The sequence below is a fragment of the Mesoplodon densirostris genome, chromosome 8 (assembly GCF_025265405.1).
Source record: "Mesoplodon densirostris isolate mMesDen1 chromosome 8, mMesDen1 primary haplotype, whole genome shotgun sequence".
In the NCBI taxonomy this organism is placed as follows: Eukaryota; Metazoa; Chordata; class Mammalia; order Artiodactyla; family Ziphiidae; genus Mesoplodon; species Mesoplodon densirostris.
The window spans coordinates 16,155,537-16,180,598 of NC_082668.1; the positions used below are offsets into that span (position 1 = coordinate 16,155,537).

At 42.1% G+C, this 25,062-nt stretch overlaps 1 protein-coding gene across 1 annotated transcript in view; it reads right to left on the minus strand.

Annotated features, from left to right (window-relative positions):
• Window positions 1–4,096: 4,096 nt before the first annotated feature.
• Window positions 4,097–25,062, minus strand: part of SGPP2 (sphingosine-1-phosphate phosphatase 2) — a 131,631-nt gene continuing 110,665 nt past the window's right edge. The window contains exon 5 of the mRNA XM_060107348.1: window positions 4,097–4,648. Within this exon, the coding sequence (XP_059963331.1) occupies window positions 4,097–4,648 (552 nt within the window). The remainder of the gene's footprint in view (window positions 4,649–25,062) is intronic.

The window sequence follows — 25,062 nt, forward strand, 5'->3', positions numbered from 1 at the left end:
CAAACCCCATCTGTTCTTTAAGCCTGGCTCACACACTACTTTTCCCACGAGCCTCCCTTGAGTCACAGACCTCAAAGCTGGAATTCCTCTCTCCCTCTTCTCAATTCACACTACAAAGTTATCTCTTCCCTACAGCCTTAACACTTTGGGTCTTGGATTGTAATTTTCTGAGCCTGAGTTTCCTCTCTCTGGAGAGAACTCCACAGGGCAGATGAGGTCTCATCCGGCCTCAAGTATGCAGCATATTAGGTATCATGAAATACACAGCATTCAAGGCACAAATAGGTCCTAGCCTCAGCCTTGCAAATAAGAGCGTCATCAGCTTTTGGCACCATTTCAAATAGCAAGGGACGCTTAAAGGCAGAGCATATCGTTGCAATGATGTGACTATGAAATGCGGTCATGTCCGTTTTGTTCAGCAGACAACATACTCATCTGTAAAGCATACTCATCTGTTTTACTTACCTTTACCAGCCTCACCTTTAACATTTACCTGTCAATACATAGTGACATTTATCTCTAAGTATGGTAAGAGGATGCTCTTTAGTATCAAGGAGTTGAAGGAGGGTAATTAAGCATGCAATCTTACCCCTTACTTCCTGTTCACCTGTGGCTGCTATGATGCTCACCAACATTTGCACGTGACTGAATCATGACAGCGATAGAGAATTGTACAGCCTCCTGTTTATTTTTGTCGCCTCTTTTCAACTCAGGTCGCATGAACCCTGAGGATCCGGGGGAAAAAGATCTAGGAAAAAAAATTCCAAGGTAGCAGAACACTGGCTTTTAAAGCATTTAATAAATCTTAATCAAAGAAAAATGATTTTATTTTAAAAAGAATAAATTTACATATGGTACATAAGCAAGACAGCTGAAAGTTTCCAAAATAGAAACCCAGAGCCTATGGCCCCGAAACACCACATGCTTTGGTTACACTCGGGAAGCATGAGTCGCCTATTTGGGCAAGAAAATCCTGTGCTACACTGTGATCTGCAGGCACGTGGAGGGACGATTTCAGCTGTTTAGGGTTTTTAGTTCATGGTCTGATCTGCGTTTTTCTTTTGCATATTCTGTTATGGTGCAAGTCCGAGCAAAGCTGGCCTGAGATGATGGCTGTTTAAAATGACAGTCACAGGATGATGTCCTGGTCCAGAGAGGTGGTGGGCTGGGGGCAGGATGAGGACCGCCAGGAACAGGGCGTGTGTTCTTCGTGGAGGGGCCAACGACCCCCGAGGGCTCTGCTGTCACCATTTCCAAGTTCAGGACTGGCCAGACCGCAGGTCCTAAGCTTAGATTGGATACATCACGGTGAGCTGGATTCTGAAACTCTTCATCTCCAGGACTCCGGCTCAAGAGAGAGGCTCTGGACCAAGCCTGACGCAAGCCAGCAGGGGGCAGTCTTTCCCCAGAGAGAAAATCCAAAGGTCAGAGACAGAAGGCATAGTCTTTGAAGGGGCAAGTGTGTGTGTGTGTGTGTGTGTGTGTGTGTGAGAGAGAGAGAGAGAGGGGGGGGGGAGAGAGAGGGAGAGGGAGAGAGAGGGGGGGGGGAGAGAGAGAGAGAGAGAGAGACTCAGAGAGACTGAGAGGGTGTGAGGGTCTAACAGTGAAGCGCTGTGTGAAGTGAATGAAAAGGGCTGGCCAAGCTGCGGTTTGAATCAGGTAAGGACTTTTCCAACCAGTTTCTAAGCCACGGAAACTGGCTGAAAAACTAAGCTTGTCCTCACCAATATGCACATTTTATTCTTCAGATGCTATAGCAAGAGACTTTGAAAAGCGACCAACCATGACAAATCCATGGGTCTTTCCTTAACGAGCTGTGGCTAACATATTCATCCTCAATCCAAATTGTGTAAATACAGCCTTAACTATATAATACAGCTGATCGCAATCCTATTGTTGGGACTTAAAACGAAAGGACAGCAGTAAAATGTACACACACACAAATGAATCACCCACACCCATTGCTGTGACAATAATTATGGCCCTTCTCAAAAGATACAAGTGGAAAAGGTGGATCCTTTTGCTGGTTGGCTTCAGAGACATCAACTAAAATCATTTCGCGTAAATATTAGCACTGTGACCTTGGGTTTGGCAGCCTGTGGGGTCGGAGGTACAGGGGAGTGCCCCATGCACTGCATTGTGGGGCGGCCTAGGGCAGGGGTGCCCGTGAGCTGGGGCATCTCCCCATCACGGTGCCACAAATACTGGTCAGAGTAGGATCTAAAAACAGGCAAACGGCAGGTCATTTTGATCCCTGCCTTCTAACTATGAAAAATGTCAGAAGAGGGGCTTCCCTGGTGGCACAGTGGTTGAGAACCTGCCTGCCAATGCAGGGGACACGGGTTCGAGCCCTGGTCTGGGAGGATCCCACATGCCGCGGAGCAACTAGGCCCGTGAGCCACAACTACTGAGCCTGTGCGTCTGGAGCTTGTGCTCCGCAACAAGAGAGGCCGCGATAGTGAGAGGCCCGTGCTTGCCACAACTAAAGAAAGCCCTCGCACAGAAACGAAGACCCAACACAGCCAAAAATAAATTAAAAAAAAAAAAAAGAATTTGAAGGAAAAACAGGATGTCTTACAATTATTATTTTCAACAAACTGGAGCATTAAGTCAAATACTAAAGATCATCACAACCAAAAGGCCAGGGTGCGTATTCAAAATCAGGAGAAACGGGTGTTCAGTTTTCACACTGGATGCAGAGGTAAGGGCTTAACTCTCCAGGCAGGCTAATTTTCCCCCAAAGTGTGTGCATGGTGAGGATGCATGAGGGTTATAAATCGTTGGCTTCAGCAGCTCAGGCACGACCCGCAGAAGACACTGTGTTAATTACATGTTGATACTCACTTTTAAGAACATTGTTGATACCTGTTCATCCTCATTCTTAAGAACTGAAGAGGAGCCCCTGCAGGGGGTTGTCTGCATAATGACCACCTTCCTAAGTCTAAGGACTCTCCCGAGATTTAAAGGGTGTTGTATTTGGTTGGCTTGTTTTCCTAAGAGAGGCTGATGTTCTTGCATTAATTACCCTTAAAATTGCTAAGAGGTAAGAAAGAGGTGGGAAGATGGAAAGGGAGCAGCTGATTCTATTCAGATGAGAAAACAGATTTAGGAAAAGTAACTAAGTGGAGCAACAGTGTCAGGGAGGGAGGCCTATTCCCTCTGTGTCAGGCCCCAGGAAGGATTGTGTTCATCTGTTCTTCTACTGATCCACTTTCACAGACAGACGACACTGTCTTCCCAGTTTGTAAGGAAGCAAAAAAGCTGAAGAAGGGCAGAGGGCTTGTCCCAAGTCACTCTGATGCAGGAGAGAGCAGGACAGTCAGAGGGACCCAGATGAGGTGAAGGGAGCAGCCAGTTGGGTTCATGGGTCAGAAGAAGATAGAAATGGTGCCTGGAATCCTGCAAAGTGTACAAACGAGGGGGAGAGGATCCCTATTCAGTATGCACCCGACAGAGACCAGGATGCATAAGGAAAGCAGGCTCGTGCCTGTGGCCTCGCCAGCTTTGCCCCTGCCTTTCATGCTTCCCAGCGAGGTTCACAGAGCTCTTTCCCCACAAGCAGGCACTGTCTGATGTGATCATCATGACAAGAAAGTCGTCCTGTCCAGGGAATGCAGTTTCACGTGGTGCCACCCTTTCTCTTGGACCAACATTCCAGTTTCGGAAATGAGACTCAGCGCTGGGCAAGGTCACAGCTGAAAAGGAACGCCCGACGTCCAGCCTCCTGGATCATGCCCGTCTCTGTAGGCTCTCCAGAACCCGGGGACGCTTGTGGCCGTTCCTAAGCCAGGCCACAACTCCTGCCAGCCCAGGACTGGTCCAAAGTCCAAGTAATGGACAGGGTGGGGCGCCTTAAAGAACTCAGCTGTGGGTTTGCCTGGCTTCATCTGCAACATGACGCTTACAGGCTAGTGGTCACTGTGAGACCATTTTTCCTTCCATAAAGCAGCAACATTTATCTCAGGTATCAGCAAAACAGACATGTGACTTAGGGAATTTTTTTTAAAGAAAAATGTGTTGTCAAAACGTCCCCACTCAACAACTTTTTGACGTCTTGCTCTCATGTCCAGTGAGCTAATTTCCGACCACTTGAGGCTCACAGTAATCCCAGAAACCTGTGTAGCATTGGCACGAAGGTGGTAGCACAGATGCCAACTGACGTGTAGGTGACAAACTTGTAAGGCACTTCAATCTCCAGCCTCCGCCTGGCCTCCTTGTTTCTGGTGACCACCTTGAACCAGGAGTACAACACTTGGAGCGAGAGATTTTGTACAAGTTGACGAACCAGGAGAATCAGCACGATTCCCACAGTAAACTTGGTCAGACCCAAAACTAACAGGTTGCTGGTGAGCGGTGGGATGTTCCGAAGAACAGGGGGAGATCCCGTGGGCTTGGACACGAGCTGGAAAAAATGGTTGATCCAAAATCCTATGGTCACCCCGGCCCCGGCAGCCATGATGGTAGTGGTGTCCGCTCTGGTTGGGCTGTAGTAATCAGACACGGGGTAATTGTAACACAGGAAGAATGGCACCACCAGGACACACACAGGGAAGAGGGGGCTGGCCGAGTCCAGGCGATCGATAAGGGTCCAGGCGGGGTAGGTGAGGACGATGAGGATGGCGGTGATCAGGATGCCACCCAGCACATCCTGAGGGAGAGAAAAGGGTGATGTAAGTCAAATGAGTGCTCCCCTGTATACAGGTATAATTTTGATGCAAATATAATTGATTTGACATTTAAAATACAATTTTTATATTGTTTTATTTTATAATACATATTTTTAAAAGGTACAGTTGTAGACATTTGAAAATAGGAAAAATACCACAGTCACACTATTCGTGCTATGTCTTTTCTTCCAGTTTTTCTGTCTTTTGGAATAAATTATTTTCTTAATGCATAGCTATAATCACACTGTTCCTTCAATCTATTATTTTTTTTTTGAATTCTGTACTTTAAAAAAACTTGTTTTGGCTGCGCCACACAGCTTGCAGGATCTTAGTTCCCCGACGAGGGACCAAACTCAGGCGATGGGAGTGAAAGCGCTGAGTCCTAACCACCGGACCGCCAGGGAATTCTCTTTAATGTATTTTTATTTTTTGTGTGTATGTGTGGTATGCGGGCCTCTCACTGTTGTGGCCTCTCCCGTTGCGGAGCACAGGCTCCGGACGCGCAGGCTCAGCGGCCATGGCTCACGGGCCCAGCCGCTCTGCGGCATGTGGGATTTTCCCGGACCGGGGCACGAACCCGTGTCCCCTGCATTGGCAGGCAGACTCTTAACCACTGTGCCACCAGGGAAGCCCTCTATTATTTTTGATTTCATCTTATATCACAAGGGTTGTCATGATCTTCACAGAGGTGGCGTCATCCTTTCTTGGCAGGCAGGGGTCGGGGCTGCAGCTGGCTGGAGCAGGAAGCTGGCTGCTTCGGGAGCCACTTCCTCGCAAGCACACCGTCATTACTTATGGAGCGCGTTTATTTGGGGTGGTTTGAGAAGATGCTGTAGATGTGGTGGTGCCGAAGCTCCGCCATGCCCGTCTGGGTACTACCACTCTGTCTTCAGAGACAGAATTTCAAATAGTGTACAGATTTCACTGGGTGCGTGCACCATGCTTGATTTAATCAATCCTTCTTTACATTTTAGAGTCTGGTTTTCTTCCTTGCTTCCTCTGACCCTCCCGCCTTCCCTATTTTTTCCTCTTTCTCTCCCTCCCTGCTTGCTTCTTTTCTTAAACTCCTGTTTAAAATATTTTTAACTCCTTAATGTCATCCACTTTCTTCTTCCTTTAGCGTTCTCGCAGCAAAATTCATTAGGTGAATTTTTTTTTTCTCACACACTGTATTTTACTTTTACAAGAGATAAATGAACTGACACCAAGCATTGTAAATGGATGGCCACAACAAAAGCAACAATGATTGCAATTACCAAACATGAAACACAATCATACTATGTCATAATATTGACATTCAGTCCAGTAATCCTCCACTGTAACAGCTCCTTTACTTTGCAGTGAAAATTGATTTGTATATTTTTTGCCTCTGAGTCCCTGTGGGATTTTTATTATTATTATTCAAACAAAGTCACAAAAACTATAATCATCCTCATCAGTTCACTCAGTCCCGTGTAATTATTTTTTTTAATCTTGATCTTTTATGAATTCATCAGTTTTCCATTAGAGTTCTGAAAATGCTTATTCATTCAGTTCAGCAGTATAGTCAGTTACCAGAAACCTGTACTTGTCAGAGTCTTTTGCATGAATTCCTTTAAGATGAAACCCTTTTATAGGAACATTTTCACAAAAGCATTAGAGTACACCCAGAACTGTCTGTAAGTGACAAAAGACTTAAAAATGACCACGGTTAAAGATTTGATGAAAGTTCATAATAATGCAATTGACAAGGAAATTTAGTTATTTCTGAGCTATACATTTTAAAGTAATAACTAGAATTATGACTTATAACATTATACCAGAACATAAGATTTTTAGAAATTTCATGTAATGTCTGAAACGTTTATATTAACATATTTCCATACAAATAAGGTGAATTCTTAATGTAACCAAGAGATGAATACATCTAAGTCAGAGAATGAGGAGCTTACTGTGGTTTTGTTACAAAGTTTCACATAGATTACTTTGAAAGTTTACCATTGGAAAATTGAAACACTTTCCTCAGTGTATTGGAAAATCTGGGAAACACCAAAAAGTAAAACACGTGCATTGTGGAAAAACTGGAAAGCACTGAAAAGTATAAGAAAAAAAAAAAAAATCCTTATTTCCACCACCTACAGTTAACGCTGTCTATATTTCAGCATGTTGCCTTCCACTCTTTTTTTTTTTTCATATAAACATAAAATAGAATTCTAAAGGCTTAGGTTTTTTTTTTTTTCCTAATAGCTTCATTCATTATTTCTCTTGTTTAGTTTCTAATAAAATGACATCTGATTTGAGTGAACAATGGGTGAGAATCAGACCTTAGAAATAGACACTGAGGCTACAGCTAATTTCACAGAGGGCATCCATTCTTCCTTCCAGTGCCCATGTGTGAGTGCCTGCTATGTGCCAGACACAGTGCTAGAGGAGCCAGTCTGAGCCAAACAATCACAGCCACACCTAGGCAGAGCTTACAGCTTAGTGGAGAGACAGAGGATTACTGTTGTTTAAGAGGGAAAGGGATAAGCCTGTGGATCTTGATGGTCCCTTGGGGCTGGAGAGTAAACACAGGTAGGAGACACTTCCCACAGGGCCCTAGAGTCCAGTCCGCTTCCTAAAGCCTGCATCCAGGGAGCAACATGAAGCCACTGATGTTGCTCATTGGGTACCAACATGACAAGAGTTTCTGACTGCAGTGAGGAGAACACATAGGAGAGGGGCAAGAGTGGGGGAAAGCCTTGTGTCGCTGCATGTCCTTCACGTGGCACCTGGGCTTTACCTGTTCTTACTTCCGCCATCATCCTCTTCAAATATCCCTCAGGCTTCACAGTCTCCATGATCTTTCTCCCCATGACCTTCTCCTGTGCTATGATTATGCAAGAATATTACTTTATTTTTGGAAAATAAAAGGAACAATCCTTCATTTAAGTTTCCTGGTTACCAAAACTTGAGCCAAACTCTTGAATTGAATTTTCTACACCTGTCATCTCCACTTCTGCACCTTGAAACACAAGTGCTGTCAACCTAGACTTAGATGATACACCATTCTCAAAGGCCACTTACTAGACATTTGCTAGTTGTTTCTTCAGCATCTGTCTTTGAACCAATAGCCTCATACCTCCCCCTGGGGATCCATGAAGTTCTGGAAAATTATGGAGTTGGAGCACATGACCTAGGTAGGCCAATCAGTGCACTGTATCTCCTGGTCACTGTGATTGGTGCAGGGGTGGTCATGTGACCTACACCAGTCCAATCAGACAAAATTGTGCGAGTTTTGCTTGGAACTCTTGGAAAGAGATGTTCTTTCTCCTGAACACTGGGCCCTGTGGACTGACACCCTTCACTTAGCAGACCTTTAATATTCAGCATTTATTAATATTACCCTACACCATCTTGGCTCTTCTCTGACCTCTAAGAAGTCTCTTTCTTGGTTTCCTCCTATAGATCCTAATAGATCCTAGACAGGCATTTTCACAGATTCTGTCTTCAGGCTCTGCGTGCTTTTCTCTGTTGAATAGTTTGTGTAGTTTCTATGTTGTGTTAGTTTCTGCTGCACAACACTGGAGACACAGATTTGAGTGTCACGCTGGTAAAGAATGGAAAGATGAGGCCACGGACCTACACAAACTTTTCAACAGAGAAAAGCATGCAGAGCCTGAAGACACAGTCTGTGGAAATGCCCATGTTTAGATGCTCCAATAAAAATTAATTTTAAAAAACTGTTCAAATAAGCTATTGTATAGTCATTGAGTGGAATACTATGCAACAATAAAAAAAGTTAAAAAGTGAAGTACAAAAGAAAAAAAACAACTATGTCTCCAGGCGTTTCTCTCAAACTTTAGTCCTGCCTCTTTAAACTGAAAGCTAGACATTTTCATTCAGACGTCCTGTCAGCCCCCCCAAACCAACTTGTCTAAGATAAAAGTCACCAAAATGAAAAATGAGTAAAGGAAATGAGCACTTTATAGGAAAAGAAATATGAATGCTTCTTAAACTTATAAAATATACCTAAATTTACTCATAATAAGAAGTGGAAATTAAGCTATGCTGAAGAGAAATTAAAATTTACATTCACACAAAAATCAGTACACAAATGTTTACAGCAGTTCTATTAATAATCACCCAGAACTGGAAAAAAAAAAACCTAATGTCATTCAAGGGGTAAACAAACTGTGCTACTTTCATACAATGGAATACTTCTCAGCAATAAAAAACAACAAACTACTGATGCAGGCAACAGCTTTGATGAAATATCCAGGAAATTATGCTGAATGGAAAAAGCCAGTCTCCAAGGGTTACATGCTGTGTGGTTCTATTTATATGACATTCTCTAAAAGACAGAACTACAGGGATGGGGAACAGATCAGTGGTTGCCAGGGTGTAGGGGCAGGGAGAGGGTGTGACTACAAAGGGAGAACATGGGGGACTTTTTTGGGGTGATGGAGCCATTCTGTGTTGCGGTGGTGGTTACTCAGATCTATCCCAGCATTAAAATCCAGAGAACTATACACCCAAAGCAAAATCAATTTCACTGTTTGTTCATTTAAAAAAATAAAAAATGACATTTTAAACAAAAATAAAAAAGCTGGTGGCCTCTTTTGTTTTCTCTAAATAACAGTGTTGTGCGTGCTGTGTGTGAACCAGTGCTCTGGAAACCCAGAGGTTCCAGCGTGACCCCGCCCTCCCTCCCCTGCCCCACAAACCACTGAGAATGTACCCCTCACCTATCAGCATTAACAAACTCTAAAAGTTTGACGGTATTCTGTTGATGAAATAGTAGTTGGGGCAAAGGGACTCTTGTCTCTCGATCATATGAATGCAAAACAGCACAATCCTTATGGGGAGGAACCTGGCAATATTTTTAAAAATTACACATTCATATAACCTCTAACCAACAATCTCACTCTAGGTCTTGACCATAGAGATACACCTGCCTGTGTCTGTATTTACAAGCTGTCCATTGTAGTATTGTTTGTAATAGCAGGACCCTGGAAAAATGCCAAGCTCTACGTAGAGGGGCCAGTTAAATCTAAGCATGGTATATTCATACAATGGAATACTCTGCAGCTGTAAAAAGGATGAGGAAGCTCTGATGTGGAAGTTTAAAACGCATGGTACTGAACAATACATATAGTATGCTACCATTTTCCATTGTTACAACGGTGGTAGAATACATGGATACATTTTTACATGATACACAAACAGGTTCACTTGAATGGCAGGGGATGCAGCTGGCAAGGAGGCTTTTCACAGGATACCCTTGTGTACCTTTTGAATTTTTTTTTTGGCCACGCCACGCGGCTTGCAGGATCTTAGTTCCCTGACAGGGGATCAAACCCGGGCCCCCTACAGTGGAAGCGTGGAGTCCTAACCACCGGACCACCAGGGGATTCCCCTTTTTGAATTTTATATCACATAAAGGTACTGCCTACTCTAAAAAATTAAGTGAAAATAATTCGGTCTCTCCTCTTCCAAACAGGATCTGCCTTTCAATTCCCCATACGAAGTGGGGATCTGAGATGAGTCTAGTGCTATCCTCCCCAGGGGATTGGGCATATATGGTGATGGGGGCATGCGACTGTCCTGCCGAAACATCACCTGCTGAGGACTGAGGGCATCTTTCTGTGAGTGTTAAAGGAACACACAGTTTGAGGAGAGGAGCAGGGCCGGGCACAATGAACTCGATACCCCACACAAGCCTCTACTTTCTCAGTGGGGAGACGAGGTTCTGCCACTCCGAGTGTCTCCTGGCAGCCCCACTGAACTCGAGTCTGAGCCCTGAGGAAGTCAGAGAGGATGGAAGAGTCATTTTGCCTCCATCTGCAAAACAGAGCTAAAGAATGCTGCCTGGGGCTTCCCTGGTGGTGCAGTGGTTGAGAGTCCGCCTGCCGATGCAGGGGACACGGGTTCGTGCCCCGGTCCAGGAAGATCCCACATGCCGCGGAGCAGCTGGGCCCGTGAGCCATGGCCGCTGAGCCTGCACGTCCAGAGCCTGTGCTCCGCAGCGGGAGAGGCCACAGGGGTGAGAGGCCCGCGTACCGCAAAAAAAAAGAATGCTGCCTGGAGACCCTTCTGGCAGAGGGCTCTCCAAAGGGAGGAACCCATTCTGCCTCATACCTCCAGGCCACAGTGCCCCACGTGGGCACTTTATGACACCATGACAAAGGTAGAGCATCTGTATCATCCACTGTGGCCCTTGAATTAGAGTCATGGGCACAGATCTGCTTTGCCTGGTGAAGCAGCCAAAGAGTCACTGGTGACACGCAGATCAGCAGGGAAGGATGCTGATGGGGCAGGGACTGCGGAACTCAGAGCAACAACAGCATATCCTAGACCTGCTGGTGGGACAACATCAGAAAGCTGCTGGGCCTGGAGGGCAGCAGGCAAGACCAAGATGCTCAAGGTCACAGCCTGGGCAGAGAGCAAGGGACCCAGCAATGTTATCTTCACATCATGGCGTCCGACAGGCCAACCGTGGTGCTAGGGGCTTGGACTGGTTCCTGAGCAGATGTGAGACTCCTTTTGCAAAGTCAAGACAGTTTTCATGTGGGCATTTCTGTTAGGGTTGAACTGTGTTTAACGCCCCCAGTTCTGTAGGGGTTAAACACAATTTGGCAGAGGACTATTGGTTCAGAGTGACCCTGTAGGGCTCAGAGAAATTCATTACTTATACATATTTCTGTTGATGGACAACCCCCCACCCCCAGGCTCCCTGGCTGCAGAAGCTCAGAGTCCGAATGACTTCCTCTCACCACCTCTGACCAGCAGTCACAGACACCCCCCCTCCTTCATTCACAAGCTCCTGCCGTCACCTCTGAATGCCCACTCCCCAACCCAGACCTTCAGTTCCCTGCCTGCCAGCCAGTCTCCTATCCACAGCATTCACTGACCGCCTTCCTGGTTGCTGTTTCAATAACCAATGTTTGCCAATTTTAGTGTGCATTGGAATCACTTAGGACAATTTTTAAGATGTAGAGTTCAGAGGACTGCCCTCTGATTCTGATCTGCCGTGTGGCCCAGGAGCCTGCATCTTAACACCTCAACATAATGCTGATGTAGTGAGTCTAAACAGAAACGCCTCTGAGAAATACCAACCTCTCGAGGGACTGAGTCCTGCTTCATATGGGTTTAATTAACCTACCATTCCAGGGTTTTCTCTCACTCCTTTCCCATTTGAACATTCCACGCCAGTCAGATAGGTCTACTTGCTTTTCCCAAACATGCCTTGCACAATTTTATCATAGTTTTACGTTCCTTTTATGTATGGCACATTTTAACCATCTCTATCTATCAAGATCTTATCAGCTCATCTAAGGCTCAGCTCAAAAGCTACTTCCTTTCCAGAATATCTTCCTGTACCTCCACAGTTGGAAATAACCTGTGCCTGAACTGAATGTAAAGGCACTTGTTTAACAGCACTCAAAAAGCCCCTCTCTTTTTTTTCTTTTAATTTTATTTATTTTTTTATACAGCAGGTTCTTATTAGTTATCCATTTTATACACATTAGTGTATATATGTCAATCCCAGTCTCCCAATTTATCATACACACACCCCCTCCCGCTGCTTGCTCCCCTTGTTGTCCATACGTTTGTTCTCTACATCTGTGTCTCTATATCTGCCCCGCAAACCAGTTCATCTGTACCATTTTTCTAGGTTCCACATATATGCGTTAATATACGATATTTGTTTTTCTCTTTCTGACTTAACTTCACTCTGTATGACAGTCTCTAGGTCCATCCAAAAAGCCCCTCTCTTAAATTGCCTTTGCTGTAGTTATGTGTCCACATGCTTTTCTCCTGAGTTGATTATGACAGTCTGATCAGCAAGGAGGAAGTTCTCTTGCAACTTGACATTATTCCTCAAAGCTCCTAGCACAGTGCCTAACAGGTAGCAGATATTCAGTTGCACAGATTAGGAGAATTTAATGCCTTTCTCTTTCCGGAATATCCATAATATTTAAAACCCACTGTTACCATACATAAAAGAAAATGGGCCTTCCTTCCTTCCCTCTGTCTTCCTTTGTTACCAAATTCCTGGACATCTGGTTGGAATATTAATCATAAACTAATTCTGTTCCTCTTCAGTGCATCAAGAGATGAGACAATTTTGGTCCACAGCCCTAGCATTTGAGGCGAAAGTAATTTTGGCCAACATGGCTGCTGCTGTACAGATTTTTCCTTCTAGCCACACAGTTGGATTTTTAGCCATAAAAGGTGGCATTGTAATAAAGACAATTTAGGTTTTTTTTTTTTTTTTTTTTTTTTTTGCGGTACGCGGGCCTCTCACTGTTGTGGCCTCACCCGTTGCGGAGCACAGGCTCCAGACGCGCAGGCTCAGCAGCCATGGCTCACGGGCCCAGCCGCTCCGCGGTGTGTGGGATCTTCCCGGACCGGGGCACGAACCCGTGTCCCCTGCATCCGCAGGTGGACTCTCAACCACTGCGCCACCAGGGAAGCCCAATTTAGGTATTTTTGTAATAAAAATACTTGAACCATTTCTAATGAACCTTCTCATTTGGGGCTCTATGTTTCTAATAATAAACTTATTCTAAACAGCTCCTAAAAAATAAGGATGAGGGTTTCCCTGGTGGCGCAGTGGTTAAGAATCCGCCTGCCAATGCAGGGGACATGGGTTTGGGTCCTGGTTCTGGAAGACCCCACATGCCGCGGAGCAACTAAGCCCGGGCGCCACAACTACTGAGCCTGTGCTCTAGAGCCCACGAGCCACGACTACTGAAGCCCGCGCGCCTAGAGCCTGTGCTCTGCAACAAGAGAAGCCACAGCAAAGAGAAGCCTGTGCACCGCAACAGAGAGTAGCCCCCACTCACGTGCAGCAATTTAGACCCAACGCAGCCAAAAATAAAATAAATAATAAAAATAAAAAATAAGGACCAGAGTGCTTGAAAATTCAAGGACAACTTCCTTACACTAATTTTTTCAAGCTACTAAATTCACAGAAATGAAAAACTCACAAAATCTTCATCTCAGGATTGGATCTGCTGTTTTGATTTTAGCAAGTTCTAAATGAGGAGGTGATTTCTTTGGAACTGCACAGACATGTGTTTGGCACAGTGCATGGGTCCAGAGGGAAAAGAGTTCACAGTTCTCTGGAATGGCCAAGGTGAGCTCAGGGGCAGAGGACAGTGTACAGAGCACAGTACAGACGTGTGGAGCCACTAGCCAGCCCTGGGATAATTCTGTCCAGAAAAGGTGGATTTGTGTGGGGGGGGGGTGTGGAGAGAGAAGAGTGTGTGTGGTTTATAAGGAGGTAGGAACGCTATGGAAGATGGGTAAAAGATAATGATGCAAAAAACATGATAAAAAAAAGAAGTGAGGGCAAAAATGGTGGAATAAGTGTGCTTTACTTTGCAAAAAACACATTTAAAACTCCTTTCCAAGAAGAACATAATTAGACTACAACACACACAAAATATTCAGCACTTAGACCCAGTTATTCCACTCCTAGGAATTTATTCTAAGACAATAATCAGAGAGGGACTTCCTGGTGGCGCAGTGGTTAAGAATCCGCCTGCCAATGCAGGGGACACGGGTTTGAGCCCTGGTCCGGGAAGATCCCACATGCCGCAGAGCAACTAAGCCCATGCACCACAACTACTGAGCTTGCACTCTAGAGCCCACAAGCCACAACTACTGAGCCAATGTGCCACAACTACTGAAGCCTGAGCGCTCTAGGGCCCGTGCTCTGCAATAAGAGAAGCCACTGCAATGAGAAGCCCACGCACCGCAATGAAGAGCAGCCCCGGCTCACCACAACTAGAGAAAGCCCGCATGCGGCAACGAAGACCCAACACAGCACCCCCCCAAGACAAAGAAAGAAAGAAAGAAAATAATCAGAGAAGAAGCTACTCACAAAGGTTTTTGGATAGGGATGATTCTTGTTGAGTTATTTCAACCTATACTGATGAAGTCCAAAAAGTAACTAACACATGCTCCACCACAGAACAATCAGAAAACACAAATAAGCAAAAAGAGCATAAAGAATGGAGCATACATCGTAATAAGGAAAAATCTGGAAAGACATAAATCAGGCATGGTATAACGTTGTTTTCACCAAAAATGAGTTAAAAATACATATTGCTTTCTTATTTAATAACATAGCAGGAACATTTTCCATTTGAAAAGAAACATTTCTGCAACCTTTTTTTGTGGTTTCAAAGTATCCATAAGTGAGATAATATCAAGCAGAATACAAACTCTACATAAAGGATGATCCTAATTCTATATAAATATACACTTGCATGCATGGATAAAATATTGGAAGCAAAGAGACTAAAATATTAATAGTAGTTTTTCTGTTTGGATATCACAGATGATGATTATCTTCCCCATGCTTTGCAAATATTTTCTAAATTTTCTAGTCAACACCTTTTTTATAATAAAATATAATCAAGGCAATAAATCAGGATGTTAAAATCAGAATGTTTCAAAATAGACGAGCATGGAAATAATAAATTGATGCTTGTAAGTTTTCACATCATGCAAAAAAAAAAAAAAATGCAACGCCCCCAAGAATCTACATGATAATCAAGATACCATTCTTGCGTGATGTAAGTAACATTTAAAATAAAAGCATATAAGGTGCGTTGCCAGTGTTACCCTACAAATCACATTGAAACATAATAAACCTTTAATTCAAGTTACCATCAAGGTTTAAATGAAGCCTTTTAAATTATTTGGGGAAAAAAATCATTACATGAACCTAACCTTTTCTAAAGTTAAAATGCAGAAAGATCTAAATGCCTTTCATTTTTGTACCTATTCTCATTTTCAGTTATAAAAGTTAGTATACAGATAAAATCTTGAGCTTTATTATACCTCTTTACCGAAAATAATAATAAAGACAGGCAATCTAAAGTGTTTAGGAAAGAATCCTAATGGCGTTATCCCAAACGTCAGAACAAATTTTAGTGAATGTTATATTAACACATAAAATAGTGTTTTTATTCTGAGCCAAACAGAAACACTCCTCCTTTTGGGAAACACCTCTAGATATTTCAACAGCAGCCCTAACCCTGAGAACTCCCAGCTGTTGTGAACTCTGACCCTATATCACATTCCCATATGCGGTTTACAGGGGAAAATTTACATTCTATCTCCAAACATCTTCACTGAAGAATGCTATTTAACAGACCAAAACAACACAGGGTTAGCTCACCAGAAAGAAGGGGGGAACAAACCCATTCATTCAATTGTTCGGAAAGAATGCATTCAGATCTTGGAACTATTTATGCCGAGAACTCGATGATTCTGGCATCTTCCACTCTGCCAGGTCCCCTGCTGAGAATGTGAAGGGCCCTCTCTGCCCTTGGCTGCCTTCAGAGAGCAAGCTGAAGCCAGGAGCGGAGTAAAAGCCAAGACCGACTTCTTTGTAGATGCAGTGAATGCTCTGATGCAAGCAGACTCTGACATTAAAACAAACTTTAAAAAAAACCCAAAACCCTCAAACCCTCCCTACAATTATTTTAGAAAATAACTTTTAGTTATAGATCAATGTTTCCTCGTTAATACACTCAGAATACTGATTCTTTTCCATGCTAGCTCACAATTCATTCAATTTCTCAGAATAATGCAGATGAGTTCAATAGAAGCCAAATGGTAAGAGGGAGGCAACATTGTTCATGAATATGAATATAAATGACTACAGAGAGAAACCTACATCTTATGTAATTAACATATGTATAGGGGAGAAAGAGTGAATGCCCAAGTTCAAAAATATTAATTTCCTATTGAAACACACCAACGTCCACAGGGATCAATCAAAAGCAGGAAGCAGATTTACCTTGCCACGTGGTGTAAGTGTAAGCAGCAGAATCTCCCGATATTCACAGCTCTTTGAGTGGGCACTCTGTCATGCCTGTTCTCTGAGCCACCTCAGATATCCAAGCACAAATCAGGGGCTAAGGATCACTAGGCATGGAAATATACAGCTATTCTGAAAACCCGCTGGAGATCAGGAGTAAAGATAGGAGGTAGAAAAAGGTATGCCAGCTTTCACCTTCTGCTGTGTTAGAATAAATACCCACTTGGAAAATGAGCCTATTTAAACCTTCATTAGAAATCATGTTGACATCTTTAACAGAAAATGGTATTCTATAAGTGTAAGAAAAATTATATAGAACTTGGACATAAGGTAGAAAATCTCTTCTGGGGGCAAAGCACTGGAGGATAATAGAAGGAATAATACTTTGTTCACCTCACTGCTTGCTATTTTTCTTTTAACACCTTTATTGGAATATAGTTGCTTTACAACGGTATGTTAGTTTCTGCTTTATAACAAAGTGACTCAGCTATACATATACATATATCCCCATATCTCCTCCCTCTTGCATCTCCCTCCCACCCTCCCTATCCCACCCCTCTAGGTGGTCAAAAAGCACTGAGCTGATCTGCCTGTGCTATACAGCTGCTTCCCACTAGCTATCTATTTTACATTTGGTAGTGTACATATGTCCATGGCACTCTCCCACTTCGTCCCAGCTTACCCTTCCCCCTCCCCATATCCTCAAGTCCATTCTCTACATCTGCGTCTTTATTCCTGTCCTGCCCCTAGGTTCTTCAGAAACATTCTTTTTTTCTTTTAGAGTCCATATATATGTGTTAGCATATGGTATTTGATTTTCTCTTTCTGACTTACTTCACTCTGTATGACAGACTCTAGGTCCATCCACCTCACTACAAATAACTCAATTTTGATTCTTTTCATGGCTGAATAATATTCCATTGTATATATGTGCCACATCTTCTTTATCCATTCATCTGTTGATGGACACTTAGGGTGCTTCCATGTCCTGACTATTGTAGATAGTGCTGCAATGAACATTGTGGTACATGACTCTTTCCGAATTAAGGTTTTCTCAGGGTATATGCCCAGTAGTGGGATTGCTGGGTCATATGGTAGTTCTATTTTTAGTTTTTTAAGGAACCTCCATACTGTTCTCCATAGTGGCTGTATCAGTATACATTCCCACCAACAGTGCAAGAGAGTTCCCTATTCTCCACACCCTCTCCAGCAATGACTGGAGATTTTTTGAAGATGGCCATTCTGACTGGTGTAAGATGATACCTCATTGTAGTTTTGATTTGCATTTCTCTAATGATTAGTGATGTTGAGCATCCTTTCATGTGTTTGTTGGCAATCTGTATATCTTCTTTGGAGAAATGTCTACTTAGGTGTTCTGCCCATTTTGGGATTGGGTTGTTTGTTTTTTTGATATTGAGCTACATGAGCTGCTTGTAGATTTTGGAGATTAATCCTTTGTCAGTTGCTTCACTTGCAAATATTTTCTCCCATTCTGAGGGCTGTCTTTTCATCTTATTTATGGTTTCCTTTGCTGTGCAAAAGCTTTTAAGTTTCATTAGGTTCCATTTGTTTATTTCTGTTTTTATTTCCATTTCTCTAGGAGGTGGGTCAAAAAGGATCTTGCTGTGATTTATGTCACAGAGTGTTCTGCCTATGTTTTCCTCTAAGAGTTTTATAGTGTCTGGCCTTACATTTAGGTCTTTAATCCATTTGGAGTTTATTTTTGTTTATGGTGTTAGGGAATGTTCTAATTTCATTCTTTTACATGTAGCTGTCCAGTTTTCCCAGCACCACTTATTGAAGAGGCTGTCCTTTCTCCACTTTACATTCCTGTCTCCTTTATCAAAGATAAGGTAACCATATGTGCGTGGGTTTATCTCTGGGCTTTCTATCCTGTTCCATTGATCTATATTTCTGTTTTCGTGCCTGTCACTGTTTGCAGATGACATGATACTATACATAGAGAATCCTAAAGATGCTACCAGAAAACTACTAGAGCTGATCAATGAATTTGGTAAAGTAGCAGGATACAAAATTAACGCACAGAAGTCTCTTGCATTCCTATACACTAATGATGAAAAATCTGAAAAAGAAATTAAGGAAATACTCCCATTTACCACTGTAACAAAAAGAATAAAATACCTAAGGACAAACCTACCTAAGGAGACAAAAGATCTACATGCAGAAAACTATAAGACACTGATGAAAGAAATTAAAGATGAAACAAACAGATGGAGAGATATACCATGTTCTTGGATTGGAAGAATCAACATTGTGAAAATGACTATACTACCCAAAGCTATCTACAGATTTAATGCAATCCCTATCAAACTACCAATGGCATTTTTCACAGAACTAGAACAAAAAATTTCACAAGTTGTATGGAAACACAAAAGAGCCTGAATAGCCAAAGCAATCTTGAGAAAGAAAAATGGAGCTGGAGGAATCAGGATCCCTGACTTCAGACTATACTACAAAGCTACAGTAATCAAGACAGTATGGTACTGTCACTGTTTGCTATTGATTGAAGGTCTCAGACCTTGTGAAGTGACAAGCTAGCTGACAGATTTTTTTGTTGTTGTTAGAAATGCAAATAATTCCCGTTCAGTGGAAATGATGACCCCCAAAGGTAACAGCTTGTTGCCCTGTAACTCAGTAACTAGTTTTATATAACCTAGCAATCTAAGTAATATTCCTTTATTAAGTTGTCTGTAAATATTTAGTTCTTTACATCTGACTAGTTCCTTCATTAATAAATCAGTTGAACAAAATCTTTGACATTTATGTTTGGACAAGAGTTATGATTTTACCATTTAAAAATCATACTCTAGGGACTTCCCTGGTGGCGCAGTGGTTACGAATCTGCCTGCTAATGCAGGGGACACGGGTTCAAGCCCTGGTCAGGGAAGATCCCACATGCTAAGGAACAACTAAGCCCATGCACCACAACTACTGAGCCTGTGCTCTAGAGCCTGTGAGCCACAACTACTGAGCTCACATGCCACAACTACTGAAGCCTGCTCATCTAGAGCCCATGCTCTGCAACAAGAGAAGCCACCGCAATGAGGATCCTGTGCACCGCAACAAAGAGTAGCCCCCGCTTGCCGCAACTAGAGAAAAGCCTGCGTGCAGCAACAAAGGCCCATCACAGCCATAAATAAATAAATAAATAAATAAATATATTAAAAAATAAAGTAAAAAAATAAAAATTATACTCTAGCGAGTAGATATTTCAATGTTTATTCATATGACTAATTATTTTGAATGACTGAATATGCATATCCCGTGTAACAATTGCATTTTTTATGTTGCTTTCCTTTGTCTACTGTCTTTATTTCTATTTTTTATTTTTTTTAAATTTTATTTATTTATTTTTGGCTGTGTTGGGTCTTTGTTGCTGCACGCGGGCCTTCTCTAGTTGTGGCGAGCAGGGGCTACTCTTTGTTGCGGTGCGCAGGTCTCTCACTGTGGTGGCTTCTCTTGTTGCGGAGCACGGGCTCTAAGTGCTTGGGCTTCAGTAGTTGTGGCGCACAGGCTTAGTTGGTCTGCAGCATGTGGGATCTTCCCAGGCCAGGGCTCAAACCTGTGTCCCCTGCATTGGCAGGCAGATTCTTAACCACTGCGCCACCAGTGAAGTCCCTGTATAGTCTCTTTAAATGGCACTGGTTTGCTCAAAAAGTAAATAAGGTAGGTGTTATGTTTCTTAATGTGATGATATAATAAGATATTATTGCATGCTTTTTACAATATCAATATTAACTAGAAAGGATTTAAGTATACTATATATTTCTAAACTCTAGTCCATATACAGTATGATTTGGGAAATAATCACTTGCTTGTCTTGGTTTCACAAAATCTAACAAGTCCAAACAGGAGATCTTCATGAAACAAAGTTTCCCTACCCATAATTCACATTAATATGACCAGCTCTAACTATAATGAATCACAGGGCCTGGCAGGTCAACAGGATTATGACATTAGATCAAACAAGCTTCACAGGCAGGTTATAACATTGTCTTTGACAACTGTTAAGCAGCCTGCAAGAATGACAAGTATAGGGAAGGGCAACCTGCTAGAAGACACAAAAGACACTGTCAAACATTTAAGTGATTTTTCTCAAATCTGGGTGGGCAGAGGGGCCTCTGAGCAACAAGAGAACAGAAGAAAGTCATATTCAAATGTAATATAATTGTTGAACAGGCCCATGCAGGTTGAAATTTAATTGGCATTGTCCCCATATTGGCTGGGATGTTGTGTATAGACTATTTCAGTGTTTTTCAAACTGCATCTTGCATAAGAGCCAACTGGGAACTTGTTAAAATGCAGAATCTAATTCAGTAGGTCCAAGTGGGGCCTGAGAGTCTGCATTTCTTTTTTTAATTAATTTAATTAATTAATTTTTAAATTAATTATTTATTCTGGCTGAGCCAGGTCTTTTTTTTTTTTTTTTTTTTTTTTTTTTTTTTTTTTTTTCTTTTTTTTTTTTTCTTTTTTTTTTATTTTTTATTTTTTTTTATTTTACAAATTTAATCAGTTATACATATACATACGTTCCCATATCCCCTCCCTTTTGCGTCTCCCTCCCACCCTCCCTATCCCACCCCTCCAGGCGGTCACAAAGAACCGAGCTGATCTCCCTGTGCTATGCGGCTGCTTCCCACTAGCTATCTACCTTACATTTGGTAGTGTATATATGTCCATGCCGCTCTTTCACTTTGTCACAGCTTACCCTTCCCCCTCCCCATATCCTCAAGTCCATGCTCTAGTAGGTCTGTGTCTTTATTCCTGTCTTACCCCTATGTTCTTGATGACATTTTTTTCTTAAATTCCATATATATGTGTCAGCATACAGTATTTGTCTTTCTCTTTCTGACTTACTTCACTCTGTATGACAGACTCTAGGTCCATCCACCTCATTACAAATAGCTCAATTTCATTTCTTTTTATGGCTGAGTAATATTCCATTGTATATATGTGCCACATCTTCTTTATCCATTCATCCGATGATGGACACTTAGGTTGTTTCCATCTCCAGGCTATTGTAAATAGGGCTGCTATGAACATTTTGGTACATGTCTCTTTTTGAATTATGGTTTTCTCAGGGTATATGCCCAGTAGTGGGATTGCTGGGTCATATGGTAGTTCTATTTGTAGTTTTTTAAGGAACCTCCATACCGTTCTCCATAGTGGCTGTACCAATTCACATTCCCACCAGCAGTGCAAGAGTGTTCCCTTTTTTCCACACCCTCTCCAGCATTTATTGTTTCTAGATTTTTTGATGATGGCCATTCTGACTGGTGTGAGATGATATCTCATTGTAGTTTTGATTTGCATTTCTCTAATGAGTAAAGATGTTGAGCATCCTTTCATGCGTTTGTTGGCTGTCTGTATATCTTCTGTGGAGAAATGTCTATTTAGGTCTTCTGCCCATTTTTGGATTGGGTTGTTTGTTTTTTTGCTATTGAGCTGCATGAGCTGCTTATAAATTTTGGAGATTAATCCTTTGTCAGTTGCTTCATTTGCAAATATTTTCTCCCATTCTGAGGGTTGTCTTTTCGTCTTGTTTATGGTTTCCTTTGCTGTGCAAAAGCTTTGAAGTTTCATTAGGTCCCATGTGTTTATTTTTGTCTTTATTTCCATTTCTCTAGGAGGTGGGTCAAAAAGGATCTTGCTGTGATTTATGTCATAGAGTGTTCTGCCTATGTTTTCCTCTAGGAGTTTGATAGTGTCTGGCCTTACATTTAGGTCTTTAATCCATTTTGAGCTAATTTTTGTGTATGGTGTTAGGGAGTGATCTAATCTCATACTTTTACATGTCCCTGTCCAGTTTTCCCAGCACCACTTATTGAAGAGACTGTCCTTTCTCCACTGTACATTCCTGCCTCCTTTATCAAAGATAAGGTGACCATATGTCCGTGGGTTTATCTCTGGGCTTTCTATCCTGTTCCATTGATCTATCTTTCTGTTTTTGTGCCAGTACCATACTGTCTTGATTACTGTAGCTTTGTAGTATAGTCTGAAGTCAGGGAGCCTGATTCCTCCAGCTCCATTTTTCGTTCTCAAGATTGCTTTGGCTATTCGGGGTCTTTTGTGTTTCCATACAAATTGTGAAATTTTTTGTTCTAGTTCTGTGAAAAATGCCATTGGTAGTTTGATAGGTATTGCATTGAATCTGTAGATTGCTTTGGGTAGTAGAGTCATTTTCACAATGTTGATTCTTCCAATCCAAGAACATGGTACATCTCTCCATCTATTTGTATCATCTTTAATTTCTTTCATCAGTGTCTTATAATTTTCTGCATACAGGTCTTTTGTCTCCTTAGGTAGGTTTATTCCTAGGTATTTTATTCTTTTTGTTGCAGCATTGCTGCATGCAGACTCTTAGTTGCAGCGTGAGGACTTCTTAGTTGCGGCATGGGGAGTCTTAGTTGTGGCATGCTTATGGGATCTAGTTTCCCGGCCAGGGATCAAACCCTGGTCCCCTGCATTGGGAGCGCAGAGTCTTACCCGCTGGACCACCAGGGAAGTTCCGAGTCCGCATTTCTAACAAGCTCCCAGGTGATACTGCGGTTGCTGGTCAGGGGACCACACTGTGAATGGCAAAGACTATCTCACCTCGCTAAATCGCAGAGGCCGACACAGGCTCCCCAAGCTGAACATGACAGGTCAGAGCTTCCTGCGTGCTTTTTCGAAATACACATTAAAAAAATAAAACCACCTGAGGGAGATGGGGGTAAGGGAGGGAAGGAAGGGGAGGAGTTTGGTATTAGCGGAGGCAAACTATTATATATAGGAGAGATAAACAACAAGGTCCTTGTAGAGCACAGAGAACTATGTTCAATATCCTGTGAGAAACCATAATGGAAAAGAACAGGAAAAAGAATATATATATATATATATATATATATATATATATATATATATATATATATATATATATATATATATATATATATATATATGTATAACTGAGTCACTTTGCTCTACAGAGGAAATTAATACAACATTGTAAATCAACTATACTTAAATAAAATTAAAAAAAAAAAGACAGGCCAAAAAATAAAAAAAGGATTAAAAAAATAAAACCTTCTGAATTATATGAGCACTGTAATATACTCATATAATACTTGAGTCAGTACTGTAAAAAAGTGATAGTATAGTTTTTGAAAATCTTAGAGTGATATTCCAACGAAGAAACATTTGAGTGTAAAGAGGTCCTAGAGAAAGATCTGAAAATTCTTTGTAGACTTGGTGACATGACTGCTCACATTTAGAGGAAAAATAATTCTGCCCAGTCCTTTGTCACTGACCCCAGGGAATGTTGGCTTGAATCCTTGAGTCCTGGCTCCCTGTGCAGAAACAAAACTCCCTGAGGGGATCTTTTGCGGCCCTTATATCACACGAGGAACTGGAGATTACTGGAGACCTAAAAAATATCAGTCTTGCTCTGCAGACTGTTCTAGGTGTGTCTGATATGGCCACACAATGTTTATGATGAGGCTGGACCATCTCAATCACAGAGATTGTCACTTCCTTGTTACTGTGTGTCAAGTGAGAAGACAGTAACACCACATAACTATTAAAATGGAGAAATGGGATTCAAGATACAGTGAAGCACAAGACTGTGGTATGTGCATAACCCTTTGTTTTCACACATGTGGTGAGAGCTCAGGGGTGCGGTGTGGAAACCAAACTGTGCCATAACCTTATGCATGTGGAATAATTTTATGGAGGTTTCAGTGTTGGAAAAAAATCAAATAAATTATAGCACTTACAGGAAGCCCTGTGTGCATTTAAAAATATGATTCATTAAGTGTTTATTTCCTTTCCCCAGTGAGCATGGTTTAAGGAACATTCCCACAGACATACACAAAGACAGACCTCAGTCGTATTTTACGATTAACATTAAGTTTTAGACTTTTAGCTGATTTTCAGAGCATAAGATGCAAGGCAGCTAATTCACTACTCTACATCTGTCTGCTGTGCCCCAATTAGTGTTCATTTCGATCACCAACAGGGCACAGTTTGGTAATGAGACCAATTCTCAGGCAGTTTTATATGGATGGTTTATGTGATGGATAAACCATCCATTTGCCCTGTATGGCAAGCCAGATGCTGTTATTTCTCTCCACAGTCAACTTAGCCTACCTCAACTCTCTAAACCCTTCAAGGTGTATTTCTTATTTTGAAACAGCATCACAGAGAAGATGGATGGATATTAATTCTGTGGAGAACTTGGTTCCCTTTCTTAATCAGATTTGGTAGGTAAGGTTACAGCGACTAAAAGGAATTTTGGAAATCAATGGTTTGTGAATTTTTAAATTGATTCCCAAACAATAAAAGGACCAAAGACAAAAGCACTTGGAAATGCAGGTATTTGTTTTATTGCCAAAATCCACATTAAGTGTTGTTCTGTTTAAAAAAAAAAAAAAAGAAAAAAGAAAAATAGACACAGTGCAAGGGAAGATATAAGAAATGCAAGAGGGCTTCCCTGGTGGCGCAGTGGTTGAGAGTCCGCCTGCCGATGCAGGGGATGTGGGTTCGTGCCCTGGTCTGGGAAGATCCCGCATGCCGCGGAGCGGCTGGGCCTGT